This window comes from Calonectris borealis, chromosome 5 (assembly GCF_964195595.1).
Source record: "Calonectris borealis chromosome 5, bCalBor7.hap1.2, whole genome shotgun sequence".
Lineage (NCBI taxonomy): Eukaryota > Metazoa > Chordata > Aves > Procellariiformes > Procellariidae > Calonectris > Calonectris borealis.
Window position 1 is genome coordinate 3465231 of NC_134316.1, and position 26338 is coordinate 3491568.

Below are 26338 nucleotides of genomic sequence, written 5' to 3' on the forward strand. Positions count from 1 at the left end.
ATATTGTGGATTCAATACACGAAAAGTAACTGGCTACGAGATGCAGAAAATCACCCCAAGATGAGCTGGTGGCTTATTCTAGCATAAACCTTCTGACACTAGAGAGATGCCGTGACAGCAGACTTCCCATAACTCCTACGGCAAATGAGATTTCTTACCAGCACCTTCGGTGTTGGTGGTAAACCATTGATTGCTGGCTTCTGTGGGAAGAAAGAAAGATCATGAAATACCTCCCATGCACTGATATGAAACTAGCTAGCTAACATGACAGCAAAATCAGACTGAGAGTCACAATACTTACAGGAAAATCTCTTTTCTCTTTTTTACGTGGCAATTGAGGGATTTGTCCAGACCCTTCTGCATTTTCTTCAATGAGTTTTAGCATGCCATCCCCATTTCCTGAAAAGAAGCCCAGACACATTTTGTAGCTCACTTGACACAGTGAAATAGAAAATATTTTGTTGCTCTATTCTCTCTTCTCCCCTGTGTCTAGCAGGAGTGGAGTAGTGAGCTCTGAAACGTCCATATACACATCTCAGGTAGCTGAACCCTTCCAAGGGCAGCTGGCCACTCTTCTGGAAGCTAAGCTACACAGTAATAAAGGCTTTCCGTTATCCAAACAATCCCTGGGCCAAACACAACTGAGAATAAAGCTGTGGCAAGGTCCTCACAGATGATCCTCCCTGCACATTTGTTGTTTTTCTGCTATTCCTGCAGGCAACACAGGAATGGTATTGACTGGCTGAGTGTCCTTGTTTTGGGAAGAACATTTCCACCACGGATCACGGCTCGAATCATAGAATCATTTAGGTTGGAAAAGACCTTTAAGATCATCAAGTCCAACCGTAAAACTAACACTGCCAAGTCCACCACTAAACCATGTCCCTAAGTGCCACATCTACACGTCTTTTAAATACCCCCCAGGGATGGTGACTCCACCACTTTCCTGGGCAGCCTGTTCCAAGCCTTGATAAACCCTTTCAGTGAAGAAATTTTTCCTAATATCCAACCTAAATCTCCCTTTCTAATAAGAACCAGCACACATGTAAAAAGGAAAGCTGCACCTCGTGATCAGCTTGTGTTAAAAAAAATTATCTACTGACAACAGCTGACTCTAGAACTGATTTCCTTTTACAGGATGCAAGCCACCTTTAGGAAATGTAATGCATTTACCTAAGTCACTGTATCTAGCTGTGAGCAATCCAGGGCTACTGATGCTGCTGGTCATACCAACGGGGGAAGAATCAGCCTGAGGCCCACAAACAGGGATACTCTGTCTCCTGTGAGCTGGTGGGGCTCTGTTCTGCGAGTCGGGGAAATGTTTTATTGTCTGACATTTCTCATCGTCTGGAAGGTTTTCCTCAGGATAACTGTTTATTCTCGGCTGCAACAAACCAAAGAGGTGAAGGTTACCCGGGAAATGGCACCCGGAAGCATAAACTTCAGATAAGTTTAATTCAAGTCAGGCTGCTTCTACATTAAAAAAAAAATCAGCCTTTGAAAAAAGACATCTGGCAGCAGAATAATCTAAGAGGTATTCCTTCTCAGAATGCTGAACAAGAGGACATCCCACGCAGCATGCTCTCTTTAAAGGGAAAATACCTACAGGTCACTTTGTCTAGGGTAGTGTACAAGGCCAGGAGTCCCCAGAGGTCGAGACCGTACAGACTGCAAGTCAGCATAAAATACGAAGCTGCACAAAGTCTGCTAGCAAATGGTATTTAGTAGAATTTATCATCTACTGAGAGCATCGGATGGAAGCGCTGCAGAGGCTGCACAAGTGGGGTTTGCCACCTAAAACTCTTAAAAACCAGCTTCTCTTACCTTAGGAGGTAGCGGAGGTGGCCCTGCTCGCTTTAGTGTTGATCTACAATGAAAAGGTGCGGTAGTCGACTTAGTCAAACCAACAATATAGACAGAATTACTTGAGAACACAGACTGTAAATAAGACGAGATAGATGCATAAAAAGGCGGATCACAGCTTTGCATGAACAGGGTTAAACTAGAAGTCTAAGAGTGGGAAAAAAGCACGTTAATCTTGTTAGAAGTGTTGTTTTTTGATAAACTCATGTTCTTTCATAAATGCCAATGTTATAGAGCATTCTGTGGTGAAGGGTATTTGAAATTAGCAAATAAATATACGTTCAGGGGCTAGTTCGGTGCAGTTTGCAGCTTTTGCTCTGGATCAGACAAACGTTTGGGCACCAGCGGAGCTGCACATACCCCACCAGAGCTCTGCAGGGATACCTGCACGTCCTGTCACTACTGGGCCTGGCTCATGATTGATGGATTAATCAACACAAAATCTGCTTTAAAGTATTAGGCACTTCCATATGCACTCTAAGATAACCTCAGGAAGGAGAGCAAGGGAAGAAAGCGTTGCTTTGCAGACATTCTCCTGACGATCAGATAAACAGTCAAGCGTGCGTTAGACCTTTGAGTGCAACCAGCCCTCACTTATTTATGAGTGGCAAAGCTGCCTGCAGCATTTTAAGGAAAGAGGTTTTGCCAGAACGCTGCCTGCTTTAGCAAGAGCCACACGGAGTAAACACAACTGTACATGAAGGAGGTCCACTCACTCTTCAACATCTTCACTCCCATCGCCAAATTTTGTAAGCAGTCCCCTAGGTAAAATGTTTATAAAATTAAGAGCTCTGCTCTAAGGTCAACACGTGCAACTAAAACAATCGGTGATGTCATTTAGTTTCATAACAAGCATCTCCCAGCCCTTTTCAAAACAAAGTATTTCTCTTATTCACTGCATTAAGCCCTTTTTCATTTAGTACGGTCTTTTCCTTCCCCTCACCCCCCAAATAATCATTGAAGCTCAATTCCATACCAGATACCATCAACTCATCATTCATTTCCCTACCTGGTATTTTAAATATTGTTGAAATGCCTAATAACAGTACAATATAAAAGAAGGAAAAAAAAAAAAAGATGAGAACAGAGGAAGTTACTGGGAGACAAATGGAGAAAAGCCTTCACAAAGGGAAGTTTCCTCCTTTAGTGTTATATGCTAAAGACACAGACTGTTTCCCATTCCAGTGGGAATTCTTGTTTCAAAGCTACCCCAGGGTCAAAAAAGAAATTGTGACTAGAGGATCAAAGCAGCACTGAAAATATAATCCTGAAACAAACAAAAACTGATAAAATTTTGCAAAATGGCAGTTTTCAAGCTGTGTCTTAAAAAAAGAAAACAAACAACTAAACTGCATTTAATGTAAAAAAATCTAAACCATAAATCTAAACCTAACAAAAAGCATTCCTTCGTACGCTGTTGTGATGTTGTGAAGTCTAGGCTTCTGCATTTAGGAATCGTGAGGTGGAAGAGGCAGTTAGAAGCTGGCTGTCTCAGTGTTCAACCAGGGACAGGCTCCTTCACGCTGCAGCAGCCTGGTGCAGTCCAAGTCTCTGCCTGCAGAGCAGACACCCCCGTACCCCACCAACTCACACATCCTTCCACAGCACACCACATCACCCACTGAGGAATGACCACAGGGGTAACGAACAGCAAAAAAAAAAAAAGCATATTATACAAAAACTAACCCAGCCAAATTTGGATTAATGTAAAATTTCCCTGCAAGTTACTTCGGAAGGGAAAGCAGCAAACAGTTGCCAACAGGAACTATTAAAAAATTTAAAAGAGAGAAAGTCCAACCATCAACAAAAACCACCTCCATAATACAGAAAATTTTTTTAAAAAGTAATTTTAAAATGCTACAATAAGGATGAGAAAAACCAAGAAGTAAGTTCAATCACCAGGTACATATTCTGGTATTCCCTTTCCAGTCAAGTAATTCCCGAGTCGAAGATATCAATCACCATTCACTCTGATAAAAGGCAAAGGGCATGAAAAGCAAGGACCCCCCAGCACACATCCTCCCTGTACATCCCTGGTATTACTCAGAATTGCTGGGACAGAGCCGCTATGCGCTTCCTGTTTATCGTTTTAAACTGGAAGTGGTTTCCAAGTAAGCAGCACGGAGTCACCATCCAGAAACTTTAAGCCTGTCCTCCTTTCGATACTAAATCTGTATCTATTTACTGATTTATAGCCCTAGCAATGTTTGCTACAGCTACATTCATTCTGCTTTTAATACAGCCTGGTATAGACAATCTTAATAACGCTAGAGAGACAGAATCAAATCAGTAAGTCACTTTGCCGGGAGGAGCTTCCCTCCCTCCCTGCCTCTCGACCCCGCAGATTCCAGCTGTCTGCAGAAAAGCCAGCACTCACGAGAAGGGCTTTCGATCTGCAGCTCATCAGGGTCACACAAACAAACCGAGAGAGGAAGGAAAGCAGTCGCTGTCATTACTGGACAGGGAAAGGCAAGGCCTAGAGAGCCACCCCAAACTTTTACTACAATGGGAGTGAGAACAGAAAAACAGGTTGAACTTAAAAAGACCCCAAACCCTGGCAATCTCTGTGACACGGCCAGCTTTCCAGGGGGCTGTAATGTCAGCTGACAGCTTATGCAAGACTTTATCTGCAAAAAAGCCAAAGAAATTCACTGTCTGCTACTCAGTTCCAAATAAAGATGGGAAACAGGCTCTTTTAGGTGAGCAATTATTTCAACCAAAACACCACCCTTCCCTACATATGTGCATCGGTGAGTATTACTGACTTTCCATATTCTTCACTGCAAATTCAAAGATTGTCTTTAAAGGCAGAATCCAGTATTTTGCAGCAAAAGGAAGCCACCTAATAAATTCAGTGCTAACTTGGACAGAGTTGTGCTCCCTTCCTTCATGCCTGCTTGATCCCAGGGGAAATCAGTTATAGCGTATCTTTACCTAAAACATTTCACCCCAGAACGCTACCTGACTGTATCATAGATTACACTGATGAGACACCCACTGCAGAACCAGTCGTGCCGTCGTACTGAACTTGGTAAAACTAAGTCTTCAGAACTGGTTTCTCCTTCCCTTTCTTGCAGGGACCCAACTGCAGGGCTGCGAACATGCTTTGCTACAGGATGTCACAACCACGGCCGCGGCTCAGAAGAGAAGTGCAAGGCCAGCGGAGGATCCTGAACTCAGCCCCTGCAACGTTACCAGCTTTGCTTCGGAAAACCGACTTTGGCTGTGTTACTTCAGTGTGCTGGCCGTACATTTACACTTCACTTTCCATCTACAGCTGGGGAGCTACAACAAATTTAAAACAAGTTCCTGCTTAAAAGAGATTAAAACCCATTCCCCAAGAGAATGACCAACCAACTGCGGAAGGAGGACTGTATACTGGGTAAAATCTCCTTTAACTTTATGAATATTAAAGTGGATTAGGGCTTATGGTTTGATTTTCCATCATAGCTCAATTTTTCTTTCAGAGTGTATTTTCATATTAAGTCACAGAAATAAAAGATGTTTTTAAACTCGGTACTTACTTGCTGCTTCCACCATCAACAAAAGGATTCCAATGTGAAGCAAAGTCAGTGCCAGCTGCCACAACCTGAAGACAAAGAAATTTTCATTTTCCCCCCCTGTCAAACTGAAGTACCTTATTCACAGCACATGAAGAGGCCTGGGAGATTCCCAAGCCCTGCAGAATGACCCATAAGAAGTAAAATAAAATTCCAAAGTAAAAATGGCATTTTACAATCTAATTATAAAGCAGCTACTGAAAAGCTATCTTCTTCTTCGACTCAGACTTAAAAGCAGGACCTGGAAATGATATAATGCCAGCGTCGAGTGGCAATAAGTTACACGAAAGCAAAAATTTTTGGTGAAAACTCATATTTTCCACTCAGGGCACTTCCAAGACACTCTTCCAGCAAGAGAACATACTGTAGCCGCCTCCAAACTCATATGAGATGCCATCAGCAGAGGCTGGGAGCGTTCCTGTCGCTATGGCACCAAGGGGACCTCACCGCTAACAACATGTACAGATCTAATCAGTCAAAAAAAGATGAACTCGTACCTACCTGGTGAACTGGAGTACAGCTGTAAAAAACAGGAATGGGATTTTTCTGGAGTGCTGAGCAGCGATGTCTCCGAATCAAAATTAACGGCAGCTGTTGCTATTCACAACACTTATTAAAAAATGGAGCCCTTGTGTACACAGGCACATACTAATCCCAAACAACGTTAATTAGCTGATCTGCAGTAAACTGTTGAGGGCTGGAACAAACAGCAGCAGCTCACAGGGGGCAAAACCGGCTGCATGCGAGCTGGCGGCCTTCCAAAAAACAAGCAGCAAATAAACCCTGATGATGGGAAGATCAGGGACTCAATGCAGCACGGCCTCTTCACATTACCAAATTAATAGGCACATGTCATTTTTTTCATCTGAGCATGACTCTCCATACAAAGCGTGGAGGGCAATTCATTTTCTTAAAAACGTGGCAATTGTCTGGGGACCAAGAGTGGTCTTCTCATGACTTTATACTTCAGAAACATATTACTTAGAGCTGAACCACAAAACAATGAAGACACTATGATTTTAATAAATGAAGGAAAAAAACAAACTTGTCCTTACCATTTCATCCCGAGCTTCTGTTTCTTTCCGTAGAGGGGGCTCAAACTGCAGCTTATCAACTACAAAACATACATTTTCAAATTTAATACACACAACATTATACCAGTGCCCTTTCAACACTTACTACAGTGAAACGCATGTTGTAACAGAGCTAAGTATTATGTACACAACACTTAATTTGCCTATAAAATATGATCATCACTTAAATATCAGCGATATCGTCTAAATGCTTAAATTTGCAAGTATGAAACCCATAAGAAAGAAACAGATCAAAAGTAAATACGAAGGCATTATATGAAAGTACACTAAAACATAACTACGTAACCACATGTTACTTTTCATGCATGTGAAAGAGAAGAAAGAGGCTTTTTAACAGCAGGCACACTTCCCAAAAGTGTGAGGTACGTGATGCAGAGGAGCAGACAGCATTTACACCACAAAAGATATTTGTCCAAACCTGAAGATCATTTCTACCCTCAAAATTTCAACTTAGACCCAACTGAGTAGTGTATTAGTATTGTTTTTAAAAGAAAATAAAAGATGACGTTAAAAGAAAATGCATTATGTTAACATGCACCCCGGTCAGGACAGCTATTGCAATCACAAGTAGCTCCATCAGGGTCAAGAAAAGGTTTCACTTATGAACTTGAAACAATGTGCAGACAAACACAAAATGCTACGTTTTTTCTATATTTTCTCATCACACCATGACACCCAATGTACTCATGTGAAAAGATGCCCTCCTAATTTTCAACTCACTCTCATTTTTTGATATTTGCCTGTTATTAGTGTTTTTGCTATTTTAAGTAAGGCTGCATGGTCTGACAGAAATCACAGAGCTGAAAGGCTACGCTGGTCATGCAAGGTTTCTACATAAACATTACGATGCAGCAATGAGATGGAATGAAACAGCAGAAAAATATGCAAGTTTTAATTTTGGTTTTGGAAAAGTATTATTGAAGATTCATGTGTATGTGCTTTTTCTTCTGGTTTTGTTTCTCAAATGTGCCAACAGCAGAAGAGACTTTCCAGAGTACACAGCAGAAGAATGACACTGACATCCTCCATCGGTAGAAGCAAACCAACACCACAAAATGGGCAAAGCACATCAGGAACTTACAGTTTATCTCCGATGCCGTTCTTTCTGCCCTAATGTTCCTGTTCGTAGAACGAATTGTATGGCGGATAACAGAGTGAGGCTGCAAGGGTTATAAACGGAAAAGCTGAGAAAAGTCACGTGGCTTTCTGTTGGATCTCAATCAACAATCAAACCAACAAGGAGAAAGAATAGCTGTTGCAGTCACACACTGCAACATGCACCGCCTTTGTCCTAGGCTTGCACAGCCCGTGCGCAGGATCCTTCTATACACCCACAGCGTAAGTGTGACAAGCGTGTGGTAGTATTTCCTGGCTTCTCCTGCATGGTAACTCTAAAAATGGAGCTCTAAAAACGTTGGGGCAGTGCCTCTGTTAAGCTGCAATCTTACATTCCCAAAGCAAAGCAGGGTATTTAAACCATAGTTTTACCTAAAGACAGAAAATAGAACATGTTCTCACCTCAAAATCATCATCATCAACTTCACTGTAGTGCGTATGGTTGTCAGGATTATTAACTTTGTCCAACAGCTCAACTGCTAAAGATCTTGAAAGACCAGGCTGCCCTACAAAGCTATGCTAGAACCGCAGAAAAGAACAAGTTATAATACGCAACTGGTATGTAGCTTTCATTAATAAACATCCAATATAGAATGTCATTGGATTTTGCCTGCTTTCTGGGGGCTTGAGTATTTCTTTATGGCTAGACTTTCTAACGCCTCCATAAGTATGGAAACACGACACTTTTGGTCACTTTTAAATTGGAAATTAAACTCTGAGTCAAACAAACAATTACACCTTAAACTTCATTTTTTACATGAGTAGTTCAGTCAAGTTTAGGAAGACAGAAATAGTTACATGAACAACTGCTAAATACATCTGTTTTCTCTTTGGGTGACAAGGAAGGGTCAATGCCTACGCAGCTATATCCAAGAGGCTGAGACACCCACTTGCAGAAGGGACAAGGCTGAAGACAGAACATGAAGCAAATTTCTGTAATTGTTCCTACGAAAAATTGTATAAAAATCTTGATACTGAACAAAATCTTGCTACTTCCTACAGTTGACCAATGTCTCTTGCCTTCAGATTTCACCACCCGTGTTGTAAGGTCAGAGAAAGAAAATTGTTCCAGTTTGGTTTCCTATTGATGTGTTGCTCACTTTGAAGCAAGAGATCTCTTATTGATGTCACTAAATGTTCCAAGCCACTTACAGAAAGGAGCCTGTCTGCTGTCGGCCTCTTCTTTGGATTTTTTGTAAGTGCTATTTTGACAAAATTATGGAATGTTGATGACCTTAAAGAAAAATGAGGTTTTATATTTAATTTTTCAAGAGTATATTTTTGATTTTAACACAGTTACTAAACAGATTACAAAAGGGTGTGCAAAATTAGAATGTCGTCCAGGTACCTCATCTCAGGTTTGAGTAGCTACATTTCCAAGTTAACAAAATAGGGAAAAACCCATTCAATTCACGGAACTCGCATGGAAAACATTTTGGTACAGAAAATAAACCAATCACGTATGGTGCTATTTCAACTTTTTCCAGTTTCAGTTGTTACAGAATTAGGTATCAGAAATAAAAATTGTGAATTATGTACCCAGTAAACCCTCAAAATCTAGGCAAACCTACAAATTTCACTGTTCTTGGCTACAGGTAGGAAAATAAAACACGAAGTTACAGACAGAGGCTCAGCTTACTCTTAAAATGCTTTGTTGCTATTTTCAGAACAACTAAGGTGACTCTGTCATACAATCTCTTTTTAGATCTGAATTATGACTTGATGTTATGACTGGACCTACAACTCTTCAAGCATTTTTCTCGCAATTGCATTTGTGTTAGTATGCCTCTCTTGGGACAATATTAGCCCAAGTCTGTTTGCTTTCAAATCATGTTACAAAACACATTTCCTCTTCTAGTGTTAGCATCTGAGACAGCGGCACTGGAGAAGTAAAGTGCATTGGCTGGGGTTACACTGAGCAGTTTAATACAGGAAACGTGCACTTAGAAGTGTTTTCTTCCCTTCCTCTAGCACACATCTGCCCACCCAAACACCTCAAGGTAAAAAGACTGTGCAGCAGCATCATGAGCAAAAAATCCTGCACGCCAGGATTGTTTTGAGTCTCATAAATAAAATGTTAGTAAGTGTGGTACAAAATCCTGCAGGCCCGAGGAAGGTATCACAGGTTAAAGAAATCATGAAAGGATTAAACGATTACCTGTCCCATTGACAGAGGCAAATACCCTATAATAGGAATTAAGGGGAAAGGATAAAAATAATTTTTCTTCCTAGAACATACAAAGAGGATCCAAGAAGGGAGATTTCATTTCCCTCTGGATGACTGGCAGAGATAAATTTACATAAGTAGGACTGTCCTGTCCCTTACTGCTGGTTTTCTGCCAGAAAATGTTTGATACTGGACCTTAACCCTCTCTCGTTTGCTTTCAGACACCTATAAAAAACAACTAGTTGTTTCTCAATGAAACTTCCTGTAAGCAAAATCACTTCTCAAGTTCCCGGGTTTAAAACTAGCACACACTGTTTTTCACTGCCTCCCTTCTTCAATAATGACAAGTACTATTTTCACATTATGTGCAAAATATTGAATAAAAGAGAGGGTTTAACCTACCATTTTGCTTTTTCCTTTAGCTTTGGCGGTTGAAAATTACTTTTTGACATTAAAAACAAAGCCCTAAAGGTAAAGGAAGAATAACATTATTATATGGTAAAAAATAATTAATTTCATTCCAATACCTAAACACTTTAAATTAGTACTTTATGGTAAGAATCATACTGGTGAAACTGGATTATAGTCTATACTGCCTTAGAGGACAGACACAGTAAAGCTGCTGATTTTCTTATCTTTAAATAAAACCTTTTTATTGCCATGCATAATCCTGTTAAACATAAGGCTACAGCTTCTCTAGTGATTTACTATCACTAGATAGTAAATCTGTATCTGTTCTTAATCAGATTGTTGACGACAGTACAAAGTTTTTTAAAAAAGATTTTAAAATTTTGGTTATAATTTCAATTGTAAATTTAAGTAGCTTCAGACTGATGCCTTAAAAACAGACACAGCTCATGCAGAAAGTGGATATTTGATGAAGGAACCCTAGCGTGAGTTTCTAGGTCTGAGCTACAGAGAAGGTTGAACTATATTCCAACAGTCCCTGCTGGGACTGAAGAGGGTCCTGGAGATACGCAAGCTCCCCAGCCAGCAGACCTCATCGGGTGAAGATCAAACATGGGTGGCTGAAGCTCTGCAAGTTCAATCGCTGTTATGCCAACCGCCCAGATATCGCAGAGCTGGTTATATCCACCGTTCTTTTCCACCGCTGCAACTTCTGGGGCCATCCTTTAAAAACAAAGACATCGTTCAATGAGAGCACCAGCCGCACGTGGGAGGCACAAAGCCCGTCACATAACCCTGGAGCAGAAGCCTCCCCAAAGAGTGTAAGTCAGGGAAAAGCCTGACGTCCCCCGGCATTAGGGGAGCGGAGAAGCACACAGAGGTGACGTGTTTTGCCCGAGGTCATGGGCTGGACAGCAGCGCTAGGAATAGAACCAGTCTCATGATTCCTGGTGAAATGCTTTAATGACCAGATAATCTTCCTGCCCTCAGTCCTCCTTCTCCAACAGGATAAAGAGGGCAGCGAACAATTAAAAGCCATTGTCTAGATTAAGCTGTACATACGCATTCAGTCTATACCAAGAATACCGCCGTAGGCATCTCAACTGCATCACAGTAATGCCAGAAACCAACAGCAGTTAAATTTACATATATAATCCAGCTCAAGATTTACAATGTTATATTTGCATATTAAATGCTGTCTTGTACACACATTAATCAGTAGAGATGATTAAAAGATAGTTTAGAATCTGTTTTTCTTCACAATTCTTTCTGCATAGAAATTGAGAAGACATTGTTTAGTTTATTCACTCAAAGTGCAAGAAGTTACTAAGAAACTGAATGACCATTAGGTATCAGAAAAAGGGGAGAATGTTCTGCATTAATACACTTGTGAGAAACAGCAATCCTGCCTCAAATATCAGGTAGCTTGTGTTACAGCAACAGATCAGCTACAATCAGTGCTTCCCAGACTTTTACCCTTTGGGCATTTTACTTGGAAGAAAGGGAATTTATGCAATTGCTATATATATTTAAAAATGTGTATTTTAGAATTCTTGGCATAAATACAGACTTAGCTTTGCGTACAATCAAAGCAATCAAAGTAGTTTATTACCAGTAAGGGGTACCAATAAATGATTTCCTCTTTGCAATGGTGGCTGTTATTTTTGCTGCTACACCGAAGTCAGCTGGAAAATAAAATTAACGTAGACTTAGAAATCTCATTTTAAGACCCCAATTCTATTCTAGGAAGTATCATATTATGAAAGAACAATCACATTTCTCATCCAAATTAAAAATTCATTAAGCTTCCACCGTTAGATTAATAATGAGATCAGCTCATGTCTTCACTGATGTGACTTCAAACTGAAAAGTTTAGTTTCTACATACTTACTCATGATCCTATTCCTCTCCTACCTATTTTTCCATCTCACAATTCAGCAACCAAGCAACCTCACAAAATTTAGTGGATATTCAATTTAATATTCAAGAGGAAAAACAGCATCATGCTTTGGAAACGGTACTATTTCTGTGTTACTTATGGAGGAACTGCGGGGGGCCATCTGTTCTCATTTCTGGAGACTCTGTCTAGGGGACAATAATCCCTTGTTCTCAGAGCTGCAGATAATCAGGTGGTCTTGCAGAGCCAAAAATCATTTAAGTCCTTTTTATTTTTATTGCATTTGTAGTATGATAGCTGGAGGATAACTGTGGGCAAATCTAACTAACTTACCAGGCAAAAGGAAGGTATCAGTGCGTAATCAAACTTTAATGCAGTTAGTGGAATCTCCTATCAGTTTCAAAGTTTTACTCTTTTTTTTGTTCCTTCTTTTTTAAAAAGCTGTACTTTCTTAGCACAGCACTCCTGGTTCACCACAGTGGAGTAAACGTGTTGCACCACAGAGCTTTTCTGAAAAGCAGCGATGCAGCTAGTGCACAACCGCCCTGATTCCAACACTGGACACAGCATCCCATTCCTTCTCCCAGGATGTCTGCTCCCTACTTCCTGCAAAGCCCTAACTACACGTAGACTTCTGTGAAGCGAGGCATCAGATGAGCAGACAGGGGTTTTAAAGGCAGCGCACTCAGGTAAGAGCCCGTTTGTGCTGCGCTAAATGCAAAGCGTCACTGGAGGAAGCCAGTAATACAGATCTCTTCTGAGTTTTCATCTGTAGACCTCAGAGCACTTGCAAAAGAGGAGAGTTTCCTCTTCTCCACCTGCGTGGAAATGCCCAACGTCATACACTTGGCTAGAGGCACAGCCAGGATCAGACCCCACTTTTCCACAGGCTGCCAGGCTCAGGAGACGCTGCCTCACACAGTGGATCCTTGGAGGCTCTGAGGGAGAGCTCCCATTCTGGCTAGGAACAAACACATTGATATCCAGCTAACCCCAACCTGGCAAATTCCTGGGAAACCTGGGCGGCTTCAAGGCTTGGTGGTTGAAAAAAGAAATTATCTTTAACTTCTTCATAGAATGCAAAACTTCTTGTCTCATACGTACACAAGCCCATGGATATACACTTTCTATCGTCAACTATTGCCCCAAATAAGAATAAGAACATCCTGCAGTGCAATACCAAAAGGTTCATGCCACTGAGAACAGTATCTAATAAAATTGATTGCAACAATACAGGAGATCTGCTGTATTATGCTTTGTCATTTGTACCAAGCTCAATCTTTGCTGTGCATATCTGTTCAACACAAAACAAAGCCTTACAAAAGCTGAATATTCTTCTTGGGAGGCATGGTCTCTACATTCTGGTTATTTTTTTGTCTTAATGGAATGATAAAAGTAAAAGGCAACTTGCTAAATCAAAGTGTCCCAGCTGGTACTGTAGCTTTTGTTTGATCAAATTAAAACATTCCCAATTGCTTTATGTCTTATTATTAAATTCAGGCTGCTTACCTAGTTTGACATCTCCATGGTCTGTTAGTAGAATATTTGCACCCTAAAACATAATAAATAGAAAGTTAAAAATCTTTTATCAGGAATATTCTTCTGCACTAGAAAGTTTAAGATAAGTTTCTTAAAGTTCCAAGTTACCTTTATATCTCTATGCATTTTGCCCTTCATATGCAAATAAGCAAGACCCTGGAAATAAAGAGAGACACAATGCGTCATTTTGCCATTTGTTAACATACTACAAAGCCAGTCAATTTAATACATTTAGATTACTCAACGTATTTTATTTGAAAGTGGAAAAATTTGAGATTTGCAGATAAGAGGTACGCTGGATTCTGTTCCTCATCTCTCCCAGCTCCAGCCAATACATGTGAAGACTCATTTAAACCAGTCATGGTTTATATCATTTTACATAGATATATGTGTATTTTCAAAACAAACCTCAAGATACATCACCTTTTCCCTTCATTAAAATTAACTGTATTTTTGAAGTCCTGAAGGTTTCAACAAGCAGGTGTTTAGCCTTTAAGCTGCCCTTCCAGCAATACGAGTCCCTGCAGTAAGAAGCGATCAGGAACAGAACCGCCAAGCTGATTAGTTCACGGGTCTACACCCCTGCCTCTGGCAGTGACCAGTTCAGCCACCGCTTCAGGGAAAGGTGTGCACCCCCGTGATTCTCTCACGAAATTATTCATGGAGCAGGGAAAGAAAAGTTCCTTTAAGAAACAAGCTGCCTACATCATCTTATCTTGTATTTCTACAGTTATTAGCAATCACAAAATGAAAGAGAATTTTAGTCATCTGGTTGCAGTATTTTTCCTCTACAAATTAATGGAATTTACTGCCACGGATCAAGCAGGCAGTTTAAAATGTGCCTTTTTTTTTTCCCCCTCCATTACTCAGCTACTTACCCTTGCTTACTAGGTATTAGCTGTTTTCTGCAACGAGATTCAAAAATTTGTCCTAAACAACTGCTGCACCGAATCACTGTGTTAGAACAATGGATGAAAATTGCCCAGGCAACACCGCGGTCACAACCCGCGCAGATCTGCCTTCAACAGTTTCCCTGAAACCAACAGGCTCACCGAAGAAACAGGAGCAGGACTGAGGTTCAGTATTTTGGTCCTGCAACGGGATCCACAGAGACGCCTACTCTTGTGTCAACTTCTTTGCAAATTACAGCAGAGAAGCGGCACTGCTCTGACAATGATTTTAAGCAAATATTTGCACTACGTTACTGGACTTTCTTGCTAATTTTTATTTACAGTATGGAAACTAACAGATTAACCCTGGTTAATTGGTTTCAGCCACGTTCCCAAAGCTTACAAATATAAGTGATGGTATTGCAGCGCTTTCTGAAATCATCTTCTGTATCTACTTTCTATACATGGAGCAAACACTTCATCGTATACCTGCAGAAGTACAGTACCTGTAAAGTTTCTCTGCATACATATGCAATTTGTAACTCTGACAGAGGTCCTGTTACTGAAAACAAAGATTAAAAAGGGTGTAAGTCTACAATACACAATACACAAATAACATTGTGAAGCAGCCAAAAAGTGGTATCTCCATGCAAAAGTTAAAGACCAATTTTACATGAACTGTATTTTACATTCAGCTGAAAAGAGGGTTTTGTTTGCTTCTTATACAGAAAGGCTTTCTGTAAAAAAACCAGCACAATAACAGAAGACAATACCCACAGCAAGAAGAAAACCTGTTTTGACAAAAATCTAATTATCATTTTACAAGTGACTTCATAGTAATGTAATATCCTGTATTCCGAGGAAGGTAAAAAACAATAAAAGTGACTTCTGCTAATTTTTTAATATTAGAAATGGCAATGTTCTATACTAGGTGCCTATGAGACTTTTAATTGTTTTAAAGCTGTGTGTACTAACTGGCTGAAAAATAAAGCCGAAAGAGCTCTGGTATTCGAAAACTCCATGTTATCATTTAAAGGCAGAGCAAGTCCCCAGACTGCTTTTCCAACAACTCCAATAAATCCTTCTACAGAATGAACAACTCTAGATGAAACCTCACAGGGGAAAATATTAATAAAAGAGTGGTACAGTACTGCACAGGAGCAAGAATAACAAGTCATTTCTACCCTTTAAAGATCAAATGTAGATATTTCCCAGTAAAAACCGCTTCCTCACATCATGTACAGTCTTCATATCCAATTAGCATGATTTCTGGTCATGAACTTTTTTAGAGGTCTTTTTTCCACCCCTTCAGAAAGCAGGTAACATGCTTCTGCATATGGCATTCAGAGACATGGGCTGAGAGAAGCCAAGACACAGGTGAGCTCCCAGTGTACGGCAACTGCAGCTACCGAAGAGCTCTCCACTGCAATAACTCGAGCTCTTTGGGTCAGTCCCCTAAGCATCATGGAGAAAAATAAACAGTGTGATGATTAAAAAATAAAGCATGTTGCGCCCTAGAATCACAGGGTATTAGCCCAAAATGACGGTCACCATATTTGAGAAGTGCTCTCAACAAAATCTGTTGACTGTAGCCAAAAAAACACTGTTCATGCCCTAAGAAAAAACACGTGCAGTGCCTGGCCAGTACCAACCATTCCGTGACAGTTTGCTTATTATTTATTTTTTTTCTTCTTTGCAGAAAGCTTCCAAAAGGTACAAATGTTAAAATAAGTTTCAAAGTACCATGGTAAATATCTTGGAGAGATCCTCCACCGCAGTATTCCATGCATATCCACAGCTTCTCACGGCTATCAAAAGAAAGTTAAAACACAAGCATCAGAAGCTGATTGATCTGTATACAGAATGGAGTTAATAATGATTATTTAAAGTATTTGCTATTGGTCTTGATGACTCTTTGTTAAAAATACACATTCTGATACATGACTAGCAGTTACACATTTTACATGTTATTAATAATCTCAATGTAAATCCTCACCTATCAACAAGAAAATTTTACGCCAAAGTCACTGAGAAGTCTTTAAACATTATCAGACCTAAAAGGTGTTGCTTTAACTCTGACCTAACTGCAATAAAGAACATGCAGAAGAAACACCTGAGGTTTATCTGCTATCAGCAAGATTACATTAGATAAGACTGAAACTGTGAGTTTAGTGTGTTAAATTGAAATTACCTAATTTATATCTAAACAACTCTTCATGGCCTCCAAAAAGGGTGCTGGGGATTTAGAAATTTAGCCATTTTGTCCCAGTTGAAGTCCATTTGGGCTGTATTTAAGATGACTTAAAAAAAGCAGCCCTCCAAGAAAACTAAAGATGAAGCCTTGTAGAAAAAGACCAAACAGGCGAAGTGGTGATATATATTCCCACAGAGCCAACTGATAAATGGCAGAGTTCCACAGAAATGGAAAATATTCCCCAGCTTTCTGTATAACATTTAACGTGTGCACTTGAAGATGCAGCCAGCTGGCATCACCTTGTTTCTGCCTCTCAGTACGTCGCATCTGTTACACCAGAATTATGAAAAATGTTATTACCAGCAGCTCAGATTTAGTGTCTTGCTCTTACAACTCACTGGCTATACCTTCACAGCATACAAGACTACCGTTAAATAAAATACCTAAAAGCAATTCTGCTCTAGATAAATAACGAGCTAGTTTTATATTAGAAGTGATAAACGTTTAAAATCTGCCCCGCAAGTGAGTAGGATTGGATATGTTGCAAGAGTCTCTAGGGGAAAAATTTCTTTCTATTCCTAGTGATAAAAATATTCCGGCCTTTTGGCCAGCAGAGAAAACAAAGTATTAGTCACTTTTCTCTTTTTATTTTTTTTTTAAAGCCAACTGGGAACCAAAGGGAATTCAACCTAGAGAAGAACACTGAGAGAGGATATAAGTACTAAACCAGACTGAGCATTGTCTTAGGAAAGAACCAGCAGAAATGCAGGTCTAAAAAGCAGGGTTTACCTGAGATAGCTCCCAAAATAGGCGACTATGTTGCAATGTTTGCATTCTTTAACCATATATATTTCTTGCTGTATCAACGAAAAGTCGTCTCCTGAAAAACAGGAAGCAACCACAGTTACATCACACACAACTGAACATTCAAAGAGATCTGAAGGTATGCACATAACTCATAAAAACAAGCTATGGATCTGGATAATTGCTAAGCCCTTCACGAGGGCTTTCCAGCATGCCAGCCTGTTCAGCAAGAGTTACCCACGTACACCATCCTTTCAGTTGCCATTCTTTATTACATGCTTTGCATGAGACACCAGTATTTCTTGAAGACCAACAGAGAAGTGCTGGCCTGGTGGCCTGAACACGATCCATCAGTTAAGACAGCTCAGCACGCACCGAGAGTGCTTTGAAAAAGAAACAAAGGGATCCCACGGTAGGATGGGGAGCACATAGAAAACTCCGGAGCAGCCCCTCTATAGCCGAGAGACAGCCCCAGCCGGAGCTGATTCGGCTTTACGGGGACACGGTGCTCACAGCACAAGGGTCCCAGCAACAGAGGAAAAATTGCTGCAAACTAATTCCAGAGTCTCCCGCCTGAAACCAGAAGAGATAACATACCATAGGCTCTTTATTAAAAGTATTTCATTTCAAAACGACTCTGATAGAGCATATGGCCTGCACGCCCACTCAGCCACTGCTGACTCAGAAGAGAAGCACAGAGTCCTCAACACGGACTGTCTTGTTATGAGTGCATTTTTGGATGAGGACAGCTACATAAGCACATTTGCACATCCTAAATATCCTTTGCAAAAAAAAAAAAAATCTACTGAAAAATATATTATGGCCAGAGTAATAGCCTAGTATGTTTCTAACTCTATAAAAGGGTAAAAGCTGTCATAAATTTAAAAAAAAAAAAAATTTATAGATGCAATGAAGCAAACTAAACTATCTGAGAACTAGGAAAGACACTGGTATATTTTTATTAAATCCCATTGAGAGAATTTCCAAACAGAGGATGTTCTCCCCAGAATCTAGAGCTCCAACACCGCAGCTCTGCCTCCCTGAAGCTCGGGGCAGGCTCACACCAGCCCAGCGCTGGGGCTCCTACGGAGGCACATTATCAGCTGGCTTCGGAGGATCAGCCTGAACAGCAGTGACACACCAAGTAACATCAGCACCGCCTGACAGCCTCCCTCTGAAGAGCAACATTGCAAAAATCGGCCTATTAGGCCATCCTAGACGTGTGCCTGCTTTGTGATCATGCATACATATACATTACTACCTTTATTCTTCCTTTGGCACAACAAAACTTCTGTAACAGCTTGCAAGACACGAAAGACTAGAATTTAGATAAAGGTTTTAGGTTTTAGATACAATCCTGCTCCAGACAGTATGGTAGCTGCCATGTTCTCTCAAGGAAAAAATTGCTTTGTATGTTTATTTTTGTTTAAAGTTTCGCTAGTAAAAGTTATCTCCTACTATCAAAGTCAGGGATGTGCAACCCAGAAAACACGTACTGCTTGGTACTGCCCCCCTTAATTTATACCATTTTGACAAGTCCAAGAGGTCTCAAGCACTGCTGTAAACTCTCTTTGGATTCTCCACGTGTTTATTTAACAAGTAACAGCATAGCTAATATTTTTAATAGCCCTTTAAAAATAGATGGTTTTATTTGCTGTGCTTTGAAGCAACTTCCCTGAGCAACGGTGTCACTGGCACCCGCAGGACCCACAGCAGCAGTAGCGATGTACAGCCCCACGGCATTTACAATCCCTTTGGAAACCCCCGCTCTCCATACATACACCGGTACGTAATAGATGTTTACAGATATAGCAAAAGAAGTGCCAATTTGGTATAACGATTTCCAAATGATCACAGCCTTTATGTCTCAATGATTACCAGACTTAAGAAAATAACTATGAAATACAAGGGTAGAAGGGAACACACTTGTATGAAATACAGCCCTGACTGATTTCAGTAAATCCTCAAGGGCTTCTTGAAATTGAATTGTACGGAGAAACACTTCACCGGGGCAGGAAAACATTAGTAGCAGAGTTTCAAATGTCAAGAGTCTTTTTTTAAACGTAAGTAATTTTTTTTTTTAATAATGAAAAAAAGAAAAGGCAACACGATTTCCATAAATTTAGCACAGATTTCACACTGTGCTTGCTTTATGGGCTACCTTTCAGCTACAACTTTGCTTGAATTCATGCACCCTGCCCGTAAATGATTACTATGAACAAAAGATTTTTGAGTTCGAATCAGACGGATTAATTCCTCCCATTTCTCTGACAAACTTCCTAAGGGAAATTGTTGAATGCTCACTGATAACTAACTGGAGCACTTTAAAACTACGGAAGTTTTTCAAGAAAGTCAAATCTAAGCAAGTTTGAAGGCAAAAGCCTCCCACCCCACACCAAAGAAGGTACTGTCTGTCTCTAACGCTACTAGCTGTCCATGAGTTCAGAGTATCGAATGCCAAATATCCATGCTCTCTTCTTGAACTGCCATCTTCAAATCAAGCAATCTTTGACTTGTCAGAAGCAGCATTTCAGAACAGCTAGATACCGTCACATGTGAAAATCATGATCAAGAAGCTTTCCTGTAACAGCAAAAACTTGCAGGCAGCCGCCGGAATTGCCTGTCGATAGCACATCGGCTGGGCTGCCTAGTGTGGAGCAACAGGAACGTCAGTTCTAGGAACCGTGACTAATGGGGAAAAATGGAAGGAAATACGGTGATTTGGGCTAGAAAAAGACTGACAGGAGTAAAGATAACAACCTTCATGCACATAAAAGATATCAGGGAAGGGGGGAGAAGGGATAATCCGTTCTCCAGTTTTATGATAGGACAATTAGCAATGGGCTTAAATTGCCTTAACCTACATTCCCTGTACACATGAAAAGCTTTTCTGATCGCAGTAACATCACAGCACTGAACTCGAAGGCATGGGAAGCTGTGAAATTTCCCACCAGGGAAAAACATGGAGAAAACGCTCAACAAGTACCCATCAGGAGTGACTTAGGCTGATCCTGCCTGTACTAGAGGAAGACAGAAAAGACGATCTCTTGATTTGCAGTTAATAAATGGAGAATCTATGCAAAAAATGGGGTTACCTACAGAAAAAAGAAAAAAAAAAAGATTTGGAAGAGGAAAGGGAGGTGCAAGCTGAATATAGACAGGGAGCTGACAGAAAAGTAGCAAACAGATGGGAAGAAGAGGAGAAGTATCCATGAGAAAAGCTGGGCTAAAATATGTAGAAAATGATTCTGAAAGATCAGACACAGAGATAGGAGAGAAGCTGTATAGTCGTTCAAAGACGACAAGAATGAATTCAAAACAAAGGAATTCAGAGTTTCCAGGCAGCTGGAGTATTAATCTTGGCAAGAGACACTGGAATAGGGCAAAAACTAAATATCCTTGGATAGCATGAAAAAAAAGAAGACAGTAAGACAAAGAATTTGCAGAAAATACTTCATTGAGAGGGAGACAGCAAGACAAAAAGAACTAGATCAAAGGTGACGATATATCCATACAAAGAGATTTTCATCTGTTTTAGTCATCAGAGATTGCTTGATGCTAAATAACACGGAATTGGAAAAATGTACTTTTTGTCTACTCACATGTTTGCAATTATGGGTTATGTGGCATGCTGAGCAAAAACGTCGTTTAGGGAGCTGCTGTAAATCACACGAGCAGCGTGGTGAGTCACTGCAGCTTGCTACTATTATGTAATTTTACCTCTGCAGCGAGACACACAGGACACAATAGAGCATTACAATGGAATATTCTCCTCCGATCACAGCCCGTGGTCGAGGCTGCTCTGCTTGGCACAACCAGCTGCTTGTTCTCCAGCACAGCTGGCAGGGAGGAGACTGCTGAAAATTGCAGCCATATCATCGTGTGATGCGATCGGATCAGATTGCAGAAGCTAAGCAAGGTAAGGCCTGGTAAACGCAAAATAAATCCGTATTTAAATGGGAGATCATCGAGAAAACTGACAGCTCGTTAACACTAGTGAATTCTTCTACTTGCAGACACTACTCCTCATCTACGCGGAACGGGCATGTATAGATGTCCTGCCAAGTTGTCCTAGATGGAGAGCATGCGTATGCTGGATCCACATACCCCACTCTGCGGCATGGGAAGGCTCTGATGGCTCTAGTGCCTATCACACAGCGCTATTAGGTCTTCTGAGCATGCCTGAGCTTGATGGTTTTTAAGCAAGTTCACTCCTGGTCATATTTTCATGTGCTCCACTGACTGCTTTGAGTGGTCCCGTCCTGCAAAAAGACCCAGGGCCACTTTTCACAACTCCTCCTGGGTCAGCTGTGAATCACTTTATTGTCCAAAAGGCTCCTCAGGGGAGAAATTCATAGTTCCTGTTTTAAATCAGTTCATTCTGCATTACTTCAGTGCTGCATCACAGGGCTGATGCTGTGCGGGAACAGAGGGAGGGACGGGCATGCAGCGTCCAGGGCTCGCACGCAGCTGGGAGGAGGGAACTGACGGCCTTCGGAGACATTCATGGTGTCACCAAAGGGTGGGACAGAAGCACTTATTAAGAGGCCAGATCTTCAAGGTGCCAGCCAGCCTGCCAGCACTCCTGCCCCGAGCTAGTGCCCTCAGCATGCAGTCCTCGCGGGCCCCAACACGCCAGGCGGACACGTCAGGCTGCCTGGCAGGAGGTGTGACCCACACTCCAAAGCCTACCCGCCAGGCCTCTCTGGGGAGCTTGACTGTAGACACTTTGCAGACCTGGGATTTTTAACACTATAATTAACATTTGTTATTTAGAAGCGAGATGCCGTTTAGCAACAGGACTGGGTGGACACTCCTGTATGGGACGCTGAAGGATGAAGAGCAGGGTCACACCATCGCTGATGAGCCCAAACGCTCTCACTGTATTCATACAAGTCGCCCAAGAGATGCCCGCCTTCTGAGTTAGCAGAAGCAACTATTGCCTCTGCTGGGACCATTCCTAAAAAGTTTTTTATTTCAACAACCTGAGTTCCTGAACAAGGAGAGAAAGCCCCACAGGAGTGACAACTTCGCAGAAACCTTTCACCCCATTATACAAACTCCACTGCCAAGCAATAGCCACAGGTCATCAGCTCCTCTGCGTTGACTTCCAGACATCCCCATGCTCCCCAGTTCTCAGCCACTCACTCCAAACCACTTTCCTGAACCTCGTGAGGGTTCAGTCTCTGCTGATGAAAGGGATGGCTTTCCCAAAACACAGGTTTTTGCTTAGATTGGAGTTTTGCTGCCAGTCTTTCCCCTCTATCCTCATCAAGTTTAACTCCCGAGACATTTTCCAATCCCCATTTAGATAGCTTGACACGCAAGACAACTGAACAACAGCCCCAAAATATTTTGGGGGAGGTGGAGAGGATGCAAGGCCTGTAGCATCCCAAACCGTAGCTCTGACACATACAAAACTCCTGCTTTCTTCACCACCCTGCAGACCTGCATTGCTCTTTACCAACCATTTTGAAAACAGAGAACAATCCTTTTAAAGTTTCACATCTTTAAGAAGGGGAATAATTTAAACTGCACTCAAGCATCCGAGCTGTTTTATCCATACCTCTTTTCTCAGGATTCAAGGAAACCTGCAGTCTGACAGAAAGAATTTAAATTCCCCAAACTTGAAGCTCAGAAATTTGATTCCAAGCAGGAAACAGCTATTTGGAAACAATGATGTTTCCACCAGCAAATTTTATTGCCAGGCATCTAGCTGCCAACTGCTAACCACTGATGGTACTGATTATCTCTCGATTGATACAAAATATTGCTGATGGCAATGCGCTGCCACAGCAGCACGAGCTCTGCAGTAAGTAGCACACAAGTGTTTGGAGTGACTGGTCTAACACCAGAAACAACTTCCCCATGTACGTTCTCTTCTGCCCTGCTTGGATCCTATTTCTGAGCAGCCATCTCAACATATAAACTATATTCCTATTCCTTAACACTTTCATCTCATTTCTTCTCTCCTTGCCTTATCTACTTACTGTTGTACATTTCAGCCTTTCATGATCCCATCTTTACTCTCCCTTCTCACCACTGCCATCTCACTATTGCTATTTTTCTTCACGTACTTTGTCAAATGATGTGTCCTCCCAATTCACCCCTTCGCAACCTGCCTTCACCTCAACTGCCGCGCTCTGCATTATCTTCCAACTAAAATGTGTGATCTTTCAGCTTCTTTCCTACTCGTAATACCTCCTTCCTCCACCACAACCCCTTCTGCTGGCCTTCTTCATCCAAGAAGCTCTGTGTTGTAAGTGAAACGCTACATGGAAACACGAGCTCACCCACTCTGGATACATACATTTCTGAAAGAAGAATAGCAGATTATAAATGCACTAGAAGCATGCAAAGTAAAATTAGACCAGGTTTCAAGAAGTTAAGTTAATTAAAATGCTGTGCACTCTACATTAGAAGACCACGCTGTCTCTGTTTTGCTCTGTGCACGCTCCACAGGCAGGCCGAGCAGCTGTGCAAGCCTGCGGCAGTACCGCTCGGGACACGGCACGGCACAAGGCAATGTCCAGGCTTTAAGGGCACACTTGGAAGCTCAGGCGTTCAGCCCTGGGTTAATTCCTAGACAGATGCAGCGGTGGTAACGAGCTGCACACCCAACTCTCCCAACAAAACGGTGTTGGTGTCCCCCAGGCTACGGTGACGCCAGCGCGATGCCACGGGAGGTGACAGCCAGCAAAGGAGCACAGGAATCAGGAGCAAGGGCTTCCAGCAGCGTCTGACCAGCTGCCGTTCAGCGCATAAAACCTGTGTCTATTTAAACCGCCACGCACAAAGGACACGATCCCAAGCCTGACCAGCTGACACAACCCAAGGCAGTGAAGGTGTAAGCGGCACTGAGAAGTTGTTTTCATGTTTCTTCAACCCCAGGCGCTGCCAACAACGGTTCAACCCCTGCAGGCTTAGTTTAAATATGGCTCAGGCTTGTTCTTCTCCATAGCTCAAAGCATCTCTAAGGAATTTGTTACACAAAGAATAAGGCTGCATCGCTGCAGCACCCTTCTCCAGTCCCTAACACGCCCTGGACTGACAGCGCAGCTCCGCTGTGCTGCAGTTGTGGTCCGGAGAGGACAAACCCCCATCGCAGCCTGACTCAGCCCCACAGCTGTGTTCCTATGCGGAATATGAACCTCCCCATCTGAACTATGAGATACAAACCAAACGTAACGAACCAGACCTGGATTTGAATGTACTGAGCACAGTACCACACATCTTTGGATGACTATTTTCCCTTGTACAAAATCCCTTGAACAGTTCTACCTACCAACCTGAAACAGTAACTGGCTACTTCTGGCCTTCACAGGGATCTCACAAGGAAAGCACAAACATTGGACCAAACGAAAACCAGCAATGAGATTCCTCCGTAACCTTGCAAAAGATAGAGAGCACAACAGATTACTGCCAGCCCTCAGAGTGTCAAAGGTCTCTGAGGGCACTGTTTATCATTACAGCAGTATTTACAATAGACATTAGTAAATTTTAAAATATTTTGTGTATTACATTTTCCCAAGGAGAAAGTTCAGTGGCAGAAAACTACACTAGCAAATAGTTACCTCTTTGTATTGACTCCCCTCTCGATTCATCTGCTAAACCCATAGAAGGAAGTGGCTTTAGTGTTTCAGATGGTTTTGGCTTCTATGCTGCTGAGTACAGTTGGATTAGTTTCCGAAATAGAATTGGCTCCCAAATTATTTGAAGCATTTGTACTCAGTGAATGCTGGGAAATGTCATTAGCGTGCCATAATACTTTTGCCTAATGCTCTCCAAAGTCTATGCCAAAAAAAAGTGAAAAACACTGTCTATTTTGATTTTAGCAGCACAGCTTAAGTAACTGTGGTAGCAGATCTAGCGTACTGCCCAAAAATTCAAATAGATTAATGACAGCAACCTTCTAAGTACAGAGTTTATTTCCTTTGTCTGGAGAACAGACAAAGGAAGGTAATAGCAGATGAAATAAAATACGTATTGATGTTGGGGTCTCGGCTGCAAGTTGGAGTCTCTTTGCCTACCGACTCACTCACTACCTGCAGAATATGAGGGAGTAACATGAACAAACCACAATTCATCCCCGCCCGCCATTTCAGCACTTTTGCTAGGTCTCCCAAAATACTGCCATCTTATTGTGTGCAGCTTCTTGCAGCTTTAATTCAACGCATTCCTCACCTCCTCTGGGGCACTCTTTGCTTCAGAGTCTTTTGTCTTCTGTTCCCAATTCCCCTGTCTCTGTATTAATCAAGTGTTGAGTTTGGAGCTCTTATTTTTCCATCTGCTAATTAATTCCTATCTATGAGCCACCTCCTCCTCCTCTCCAGAAGATGCTGTATATAACTCACAAGCCTTTTTCTCTCATGACTAACTTACGGCATTCATTACCAATCTTTTTCTAGTTGTGCCCTACGGTCTGACAGAAGCTCGTGCTGGTGCTCGGAGAGGCTGCACTCCCCGGGGGACCACCACAGCTAGCTGCGACAGCTTCTGACACTGGCCTGGTCCAGGAATTGATGGTGCTCGGCAAGTACAATCCTACACAGCTATTCAAAACCCTTAAAATTGAAGCAGGGAGCAGCTGATTTACTTTTTTTTTTTTTTTTAAAATCTGGAAGATTTTAAACAGTCATGCCTTCCTGCAAAGACAGTGAGCTGCTGCACAGTCCAGCCACCCTGCAGAGGCAGCAGACATCCCAGAGAACTAAAAAGAAATAAATAAGTAAACAAATCCTGTGAACCTTCCTTAAAAACAAAACAAACCCGCAACAAGATCTCTGCCAAGAGGCTGTGGGTGTAC

General features: G+C 41.6%; 1 protein-coding gene across 5 annotated transcripts in view; it reads right to left on the bottom strand.

The window, feature by feature from the left end:
- The window catches only part of MAP4K5 (mitogen-activated protein kinase kinase kinase kinase 5), a 71372-nt gene that overhangs the window by 18249 nt on the left and 26785 nt on the right, over positions 1-26338 (bottom strand). For 3 of the 5 annotated variants that reach the window (XM_075150708.1, XM_075150706.1, XM_075150710.1), the window contains 18 exons: positions 17518-17608; positions 16278-16342; positions 15041-15096; positions 13753-13800; positions 13615-13657; positions 11821-11893; positions 10800-10931; positions 10203-10265; positions 8786-8867; positions 8036-8152; positions 7599-7677; positions 6479-6537; positions 5388-5452; positions 2580-2624; positions 1825-1867; positions 1174-1384; positions 302-399; positions 159-200 (listed from right to left, as the gene is read on the bottom strand). In XM_075150708.1, the coding sequence (XP_075006809.1) occupies positions 159-200; positions 302-399; positions 1174-1384; positions 1825-1867; positions 2580-2624; positions 5388-5452; positions 6479-6537; positions 7599-7677; positions 8036-8152; positions 8786-8867; positions 10203-10265; positions 10800-10931; positions 11821-11893; positions 13615-13657; positions 13753-13800; positions 15041-15096; positions 16278-16342; positions 17518-17608 (1412 nt within the window). Of the gene's footprint in view, positions 1-158; positions 201-301; positions 400-1173; positions 1385-1824; positions 1868-2579; positions 2625-5387; positions 5453-6478; positions 6538-7598; positions 7678-8035; positions 8153-8785; positions 8868-10202; positions 10266-10799; positions 10932-11820; positions 11894-13614; positions 13658-13752; positions 13801-15040; positions 15097-15767; positions 15986-16277; positions 16343-17517; positions 17609-26338 lie in introns of those variants that run through there. The other 2 variants (XM_075150707.1, XM_075150709.1) reach the window with 2 other exon arrangements.